Source organism: Penaeus chinensis, chromosome 6 (assembly GCF_019202785.1).
Source record: "Penaeus chinensis breed Huanghai No. 1 chromosome 6, ASM1920278v2, whole genome shotgun sequence".
NCBI lineage: Eukaryota > Metazoa > Arthropoda > Malacostraca > Decapoda > Penaeidae > Penaeus > Penaeus chinensis.
Window position 1 is genome coordinate 38597876 of NC_061824.1, and position 9344 is coordinate 38607219.

General features: G+C 40.4%; 1 protein-coding gene across 2 annotated transcripts in view; it reads right to left on the reverse strand.

Annotated features, from left to right (window-relative positions):
- Positions 1–4331: 4331 nt before the first annotated feature.
- LOC125026179 overlaps positions 4332–9344 on the reverse strand; it is a 27423-nt gene continuing 22410 nt past the window's right edge. Inside the window, exons 2-4 of one of the 2 annotated variants that reach the window (XM_047614463.1) lie at positions 7285–9344; positions 7043–7141; positions 4332–6188 (exon numbers count right to left, since the gene is read on the reverse strand). The exon at positions 7285–9344 is cut by the window's right edge and continues 717 nt beyond it. In XM_047614463.1, coding sequence (XP_047470419.1) covers positions 5967–6188; positions 7043–7141; positions 7285–9344 — 2381 coding nt within the window. In that variant the 3' untranslated portion in view covers positions 4332–5966. Of the gene's footprint in view, positions 6216–7042; positions 7142–7284 lie in introns of both variants that reach the window. The other variant, XM_047614462.1, reaches the window with a different exon arrangement.

A 9344-nucleotide genomic window follows, 5' to 3' on the forward strand; every position in this document is an offset into this window, starting at 1 on the left:
GACACTTACTTTAGTTGACACTACTGCTGCTGTCAGTTCCACTCTTGGAATGGTAACAGCTTTCAGTGGAGTAACTCTAGACTTGGACATGACTAAAGAACAATGAATTTCATCATTAACATTATCAAATCTAATATATGAAAACCGTCCATAGCCATCTTGACAGGCATCTGAAAAATGGTGTAACTCTACTGATTTAATTTCTCCAAAGCCTTCTGGTTTATTACTGGTTTATTTTCTTTCCTAATAGAATCAATGGAGATACTTAGTCCCAAGGGATCAAATATTGAGCTTACCGTTGACAAAATGCCTCTTTAATTCCAAGTGTTCTTTCTATTGGTAGTGTATCCTTTCTCAAGTCAAGACTTTAAATGTTGTCAGACATTACTTCTGGACTAATAGCAGAAATTACTTCCTTTTTGTTTGAGGAAAATTTGTGCAATGTGAAACCTGCTAATTTACATAAACTTTTACTTTCGTCAATCAAGTCAATAGCTTCAGCTACTGTTGACACCTACATTAACCCATCATCTACATAATAACTATCTCAAAAACAAATTTGGTTTCTCTCATGACCACAATCCTTTTCATATTGATCTGCTACCATCTTTAGGGCAAAGTTTGCAACACTAGATGAAGTAGCTCCACAAAGATGAATTTTCATTCTAAATTCCATCATTTCATCCTCTAAATTGCCATTTTCCACCATAAGAACCCAAGTAAATCTCTGTTTTGACATTCAACTTGATGGTACATTTGCTTGATGTCACAAATAAATGCTACTGATTCTTGGCGAAATCCACACAATGCTCCTATAAGATTATTTGTTAAGTCTGGACCTTTCAAAAGGTTATCATTCAGTGATACAATGTGATACTTCTTGAATCATTGCTCTGTGTGCTGTGACTACATCTACCTCCTTTGAATCAACACCTTTGACCTTACCTACAACGCCCCAACCAAGATTAGTTAGCATAGGGATCATTGTCATTGCCAGTAATGATTTCCTTTAGCTTAATTGCCTTAATACAGTTGAGACCTATCAGGAGTCCTACTTCTACATCATCATTGTAAGGCATCAGTTTCTCAACTATTCTTTCCAAATGTGGCCACTCTCTGGCAGTTTCAGGTCTTGGTATTTGATCTCGCCTGCAAGGAATTACTTCTCTAGAATAAGTATGAGACAATGGTATATCGCTATTTTTATACCCTTTACGATTAGACCACAAGTTTGAGAGCATGTAACAGTTTGTTCACCATTCATAGTAGCTAATCTTAGATGAACCTTCGTTCCGCCAATGCCTAACTTACCTAGAGCACTGTTTTTAATAAAACATACATCAGACTGATCATCAAGTAATGCATACACCAAGACTTTTTTTTCTGCTCGTCACTTTTATGGTGCAACCACACAGGAACTATCACGAAGTTAACATCCGTAGCAATACACTTGTTAACTTTAATTGTACTAGAAACAACAGCCTCTTTTTCTTGTTCCTTAACTTGAACTGTATTTTCAGACTCGCATCTGTTCTTTTGTATTAGTGCATCATCATTGAGAGAAGTAGGATGTAATCTATTACAAGTTTTGCACTTGCTCCTTTGACGCCAATATCTTGATATGTGTCCTCTCTTTAGACAACCTCTACATAATTTGTTTTTATCAACAAAATTCCTTTTGTCTTTCAAATCCAGATTTAAAAACTTATTACAATTATTAAGGTTATGTAGCTGACTGCAAAATGCGCAAGCAAATCTACATCTGTTTTTGTACATTTACAGTTACATTACCTCTAACATTATTATTTAGAACTGCAGTGATTGTAGTTATTGGGCCGCATGCCTTTGAATTTAATGAAAGAGGGAAATTCTGTTGAATATAATAAGCCATCATCACTCTCATCATCAAGTTCACTGGCTTTATATAGTTCTCTATCAACAATTGTATTCCATCTTTCAACTATAGGATGTGGCAATTTTGGTAAGATTCTCTGATTCTCTGAATATTACTCATTGCCTGTCTTGCATGTCTCCAAGAAATCAGAAAATTTCATAAAAGCTGGTCCATCATTCAGAGGAATCCTTGGACACTCATATAATTTCTCTCTATATGCATTAGCAATTACAAAGGCATTACCAAATCTTTGTTTTAAAAGCTTTCTAGCTTTACTGTAAGCTCCAGTTGTATCTAATAACAAAAGTCTTCTCCATCTGTATATTTGTTTAAATAATATATTCTATCAGTTGCCACTTTAGTTTTCGACTCCATTAAAGTCTCAAATGACTTAACCCACATTGACTACTGCAGTCTGTCACCTTTGAAGACTTCTGGTTCAGGCCTTGGAAGCGAGTCACTAATATGCCTGGCACAACGAATTTCTGCTAATTGTTGAATGGCATCATTTTCTTCTGTTCTACCTGAACAAGAAATTTTATCTGTTTGATGAACTAACACCTCATGAATTAGCTTTAGGATTCACATTACTCGCATATTCATTTTCAAGGTTTAGTCTCTCTCTCAAATCTATTCCTATTAATTTACAATGCATCATATTCTTCATTTGATTTAACTTTACTCGCAGATACAGAATGCTTGTGTGTGGCAATGTTTTCAGATGGGACTCCACATACCTTCTTGTATAATCTTTCTTACTCTCAACCCCTGATTCTTCTAGTTTTACATTTTGAATTTCATTTTTGACCTTTCTAAGTCTAACTTTGTAAACTTCTCAATTAATTATTTCTTACTTTTTGATGAAGAAATGCTTGAATGCCTAGAATGTCCACTACTTCTACTACTACCTGCAATAAAACTGTTTTAATCTTTCTCTGATATCAAATATATGCCTTTGTATGTCTTCCTCACATTTAATATATTGATCTGAAACTTTATTAGAAGGCTCCAGAGCTTCATATCAATCATATGCATTCTGTACAGCTTCAAATTTGGTTACTACTGAAATCCTAGCTTCCTTAATTTGATTAAATTCTAGATCATCTAATATATTATTTATCTCAATGTAAACTCTCTTCCAAGCAGAATTTGCACTTATAAAATTTGTCTTACAGACATCAACTTCATTTTCATAACCTTTTTCAGTCTTAGTTCTAGACCTTACACTAGATTCATCCTGAATAACATTCTCATGCAACTCTAACCCTTCAGGGTTTTCAACTTCAACAGTATGACTCATGGTGAATACAGTGACTAACCAAAACAGATTTGATATATATACCAGTACTGCAACAGACACCAGTTAACCCACATAAACAATTACCTGTCTGCAGTTAACTTATTTTAAACTACAGATCAACAGTGGGAACGTAAATAACCTTCTGTTAAATACCTGTTGTCCTCTTGCTGTGCTTGTCACTTCTGGTCCCTGGTGTTCTTGGAATGTTATCGGTGGATGAACTCGTTAAGATCACCCTTGACTGCTGTAGAGAATCAACTGCTCTACTGGCGCTGCAACAAATAAAAACTGTACTTGATAGAAGCTGTAGGCTTGTTACGCAACTGATGTGTAGTACTGCCTTCTTTGGATGACACCTTTGTTTTCATACTTCTTGGATGAAATTTGACATGGCTTGTAATTAACTGTCGATAGATTTTCACTGACGAAGTGTTGAGGTTTACTAGGCTGGAGTTATGCTTTCATGGTGTCTTTTCTGTCATATAACCACACACAAAGTCCTTGGAAACTAACCTGCAAGTGGAATATAATTCACGGTTCTTTTGCTCTATAATTGCTGCTCAACCATTCTAAATAAAGGTGATATTAAAAAAACATCGGATGAATGTTTGCTGAAATACTGTGTATTAAAAAAAAAAAAAAAAAAATATATATATATATATATATATATATATATATATATATATATATATATATATTCATGAATTTCTTAGAAGCCATGTGTAGTTTTCTCGCATTCCAGGCGATAGCACTATTCTATGATACTTTTTTTTCTAAATATCCAGAAATATTCTCTATTAACTAATTTTAATGTGACAATTTCGTACTTTTATTTGTAAATTCTACTCTGGGTTTCCTGAGGAGCGACAGAAAGATTCCATAACTAAACTCTTAATATCCAGAAATATTCTCTATAAACTTTAAAAAATGCATTGTTTTACTGTGACTATGTCCTATGTTTATTTGTAAACTCTACTCTGGGTTTCCTGGCGAGAAACAAAAATATTCCAGAGCTAATTTTTCTAAATATCCAGAAATAGTCTCCACTGGCTGAAAGACAGCCATAGTGGTTTTAAAGGGACTAGTGTAATGTACGTGTCTGCCAACTCTATAGTGGGTTGCAAGAAAACAACCATCATAAAAAAATTATTGTTTTATTATCCCTTCAGGCACAGGTCTTTCACCTTCCACCTTATGTAATAAAATCAAGCTTTATTACCCTGTATATACAGATATTTATAACAATTTATTCAAGTCAACAACAATACAAATAATTTAATGGTACTCAATTCTTTACACGAGTTATGTTATTCAAACTCGATTTACATACCTTTAAACAAATAAAAAATATATAAGAACACTAAGAGCTTAAGTATGATCAGTGACTAATGTTTTTTTGTTTTTTTTTTTAATGTCAAGCATCAATAATATAATTATTTTACATAAATTTCTTTTGCTTTAGCTTATTTACAGACGATACATATCAGATCATATAATGAGAAACATGTTTCACAAGAAGACATTTCAGAAATATACTCTTCGAAAATGTTATGTTCCTCTCATGCTATTCCTTCATTTCACACGGTATAAAATTCCTAAAATACAATTATAAAAACAGGATGGCCATGATAAAAAAAGGTTTTCTAAAATCTCTACACTGCATAGAAAATCGTATCACTTAAAGGCCATTCATTTAGACAATTAAAGAGTGATGTATTTGAAAATCCACCTTCTCAAAATATATATATATATATGTCCATAAGTACCATCGCTTTTTTCTATACTTATTAGTATAAGCTTCAATCCAAAGTATTACTCGATTGTGTGACAAAACCTAATCACTCCAGAATCACAGGTAGCTTGTGAGTCACCCACACCTGGATGAATTTCCTCTTCTAAAAAAAATAATAATAATAACAATTTCCACTAATAACCTCTTCTATATATAAAAAAAAAAAAAAAATAGAGGGAAAAAAATCAAGAGAAAAGGGGAAAAATAATTTCCACTAATAAGCCTTCCATAATATCCTGTGTCACAACCAATCACCAAGCTACAGGTGGTGGAACAGTAAGGGTCACTGTCGTCGCACAAAACAAAGAGTTAAAGATACAAGTTAAAGGTATAAAGGTAGGTAGAGAGAGGAGTGTGTCTGCCAGGTGTAAATACCCCGGCGCCTCACACTGGCTATGTAGATACAATATTGGAGGTAGATGCTTAAGAAACCCTCTAACACATCTCACGGACAATAATTTACGTTTGACTAAGGAAGCGGAATATGATGTTCTACTGAGTGCATAAATATAGTGTTTGCTTTCAGCTACTAGAGTATTATCCATAGAGATTCTTCGTACCGTAATCACTAACATTAACTTTGGTCTAATTATGTCTTACAACATAATTTTTTTATCACTATACAATGTAGGTCATCACAGATTTCCAAGCAAATGTAAGCCACGTTGGAACCTGAATAATTAGCATCATTAGACGAATATTTATAATGTTGGAAGCATAAATTCAATAGCACTGACAGCCTCCTTTTTATCTTTCTGATTATATATCTATATCTACATCTATATATATATATATATTTATATATATATATATAATCAGAATACCAAAAACATTTTGGCTGCAACAACTAATACAATTTTCACAATCCCAACAACTGGTATCCCCCATCACATCACTGACTCAAGCCACCCCGCCCACCCACCCACTTACCCACCCACCTAATCACTCAAAAAAACAAAACTGAAACAAAAACACTCAGACTATCTGATGACCGACTTCTTAATCTTGTTCTGGACGTGTCTGCAGCTCTGTCGGAATTCCCTCTTCCACGCGGAGATGATCCCCGCGCGGTTCTTGCTTCCGTCGGCGGAGGAATCTGCTCCTGACCCTGCTCCTGACCCTGCTCCTGACCCTGCTCCTGACCCTCCTCCTCCTCGGCTGTTCCTCCGGCACCTCGTCCCGTCGCGGCCTCCGTCTGCCTCCTCGTCGTTCGAGAATAGTATTGAACACTAGACAGGTACAGGGCGGGGTGAAAAAGCACATGGCTACGGTTAGTGGTTAGAAAAATCAATGACTTATATTTGGGAAATTTCTTCTAACGACGTCTACTAAAAAATATATATATATATATATATATATATATCTGTGACGTCTACCGAAAAAGAGATATTATTCATTACTTTATTAATGATGGCGTCAAAGGCGTTTGGTTACGAAATTCTAGATATCTGCAGACATTTCTCTCCTCGACTTTAGTGCTCTGCCACCGTTGCAACTTGTTACCCGAGTCATGTTAAATCTTTGATAAATAAGCATTTTATCACTAAATACAATTACTTTCCCCTACACCTGATTTTTTTTTGTTAATAGCAAAGATTAATGGATATGTAACCAATTATTTTCAACTAGTCTGGCTCTCCTCTGCTGCAAATCAGTAAAATGGTTAATTCTGGTGTTAAAAGTAATTACATTATTTCAGGAGATAATAACTATAGATAAAAAAGAATAAGGAGGGCAATACTACCGGTGTGTGTGCGTGTGTGTGTGTGTGTGTGTGTGTGTGTGTGTGTGTGTGTGTGTGTGTGTGTGTGTGTGTGTGTGTGTGTGTGTGTGTGTGTGTGTGTTGTGTGTGTTAAGTAAGTGAGTGAGTGAGTGACATTTCGTGCTTGAATACGCGTGCATGTTCACCAATATATTCATCTGGTCAGTACAAATACAATCAATCTACAATCACTAACACCAAACCATTACAACAGTACCACAAATAACTGATTAACTAAACAACAGCAAACAACAATATCCTCAATATTTCCAATTAACTCCAACTTCAGCTTACCATGTAGTGGAGCTCTCTCTGCCTTGAATGTCCAGAAGAACCCTTGTTACTTGTGAAAATTGGAGTCGCGTATATTGGTTCCTCGCCGTGCCTCGCACCCTGTTATATGACACCAAATATTAGATAGGTCTGCATGGGGTGTAATACTAGGTACAAAATGACCACTGATTTTTTTCTATTGATAAACATCGAGAATATTAACATAGAATTAAAAAATAATAATAAACAAACAATGGACTTGCCTTGTAAAGCGTCTCGTCACTCATGCTCCGCTTCCTGAAGAGAGCCGACAGCGCCGTCGGACTCGCCGTCGGGCAGTGGATGAGGGAGGACGGCTGGTCGTCTCCCGCCGTCGGGGAGGACGTCCGCAGGTTGTACGTGGAGTGGGCCGTGAGCCTCAGCGCCGCCGCGGGGGCCTTCAAGTGGTCGGAGTCGTTGCTGCCGATGCTGTGGCCGCTCGAGAAGGACTTCGAAGTCGGGCTGAGCTCGACGTCGGACGCGCCGGAGTTCAGGTCGTGAGGGCTGCTGGTGCAGCTCCTCGGGTGGGCGTGGTGCCCCTCCTGGCTCTCGAGGCTGTTGTACGAGCAGTTCAGATGTACACGGCTGTTCGCCCTGGCTCCCGCGACGTCGCTGCTGCTGCCGCCCAGGTCCTGCGCCCTGTCGGCCTCGGGGCTCTGAGGGGGCGCCGGCGGAGGCTTCTTGGGTCTGCGGAGGCTGTAGCGGATGTGTGCCTGACGCTGGAACTCTGACGTCATGGCTGCTTCCTCGTCTTTCTCCGGGCAAGAAAGCGGATCAACCATGGAAGCCCTCTTGGCCTTGGTCATGATGTGGGGAGGCTTCGGCGCCACCGAGGGCTTCACGAGCTCCCTCTTCGACAGGTCGCTGTTGCTCCTGATGGGAGGCTTGATGTCGAGCTTCTTGTCACCTTTTTTCTTCTTGACCGGCACTGCGTAAACAGGCTCTGGGGACGCGTTCAGCTTCTCACTGCTGGACACGGAGCTCTCCCCCACGCTGTCCGCGCCCTCCACGGCCTCGCCCGCACTCCGGGACACCTTGCTGTTCTTGTAGATGTCGTAGGCGAAGGTCCTCGGTGGCTTCTTGGGCGGGGGGCCCATAGGGAGGCCTTCCAGCTCCGCATTCTCCGAAGAGTCGAACTTGGATTCACCGCCGCTCTCGCCTTGGTGCGGCTGAGGAGAGCGCACCCCGCCCTCGAGCCTGGAGGCTGCCCGCTGGTCACTGTCATGGAGATGCCCTCTCAGGTCGCCGGGAACTATTCTATTCTCCCCCTTACTGGCTGCCCCGAGAGCAGCCTCCACCGGGGACGCCCCCCTGCTGGACCCTAGACTAGAAACGGACGTTCTCTTGACCCACACGGGGGAAGCATCGGGAGCCGTCACTGGGGAGCTTTGCCTCGATCTGTCGGACACCTTGCTTGCACTCAGGGAGTCGGAGGATCTGTGCCTGTCTGTCGCAAGCAACCGCGCGTCTCTAAAGCCATCTGGATGAATGCCATCGCTCAGCTCGATCTCTGCAAGCATGCGTGTTTCGTGGATGTCAATTGACTTGCGGCCCTCAGCACGTAAGTGACTAGGAGACCCTTCATCCTCGGACAAAGTGTGCTTGTGTGCTTGAGGCGCCTCCCCCGGCGGACCCGGCGGGGACGGAGCCCTGCCCTTCTTCCGGGGTGTCAGCCCTACTCGCCGCCGCGGGGGTCGGGCTGGAGGCTCTGACGAAGTGCTGGTCGCCGGGGGACTGGCGGATTCACCGCCGTCCGCTACGCTCATTTCAGCTTTCGAGGCTGCAATATTCGCTACTGCTTTTGCAATTGCAGCAGTTGCAATCACAGCATCTGAGGTTACTATATTCACCGATGTCGGTGATGTCTTTCCATCTGAAGAGGGATACGCTGCTTTTATCTCAATCTTCTTGACACTTGTAAAGGTTTTATCTGGTTTGTGTTCTCTGTCCTTCCACTTGTGCTTTTTTTCTGGCGCGGAGACAGGCAGGACCTGCTGCTTGTCCTTCTTAGCCGGGGCAACTGCTTTCTCTTTCTTGTTCTTTAACTCTTTTTCAGTCTTCGAAGTGAAGCTAAACTTTCTCAGAACGTTGGGCTTTTCTTTGTTTCTCATATTTTTCACCACCGTGGCCACGAGTTTCTGCTTGCCCTCGAAGGAGTAGTCGCTCCTGGAATCCCTGTTGTTGAAGAGGTTGTCGCTGCTCTTCTGCCTCATGGCCCTCACGATGACATCCTTGTTCCAGATGTTCTCTTTGGCTTTCGTGACACCGCCGACGCCCTTCTCTC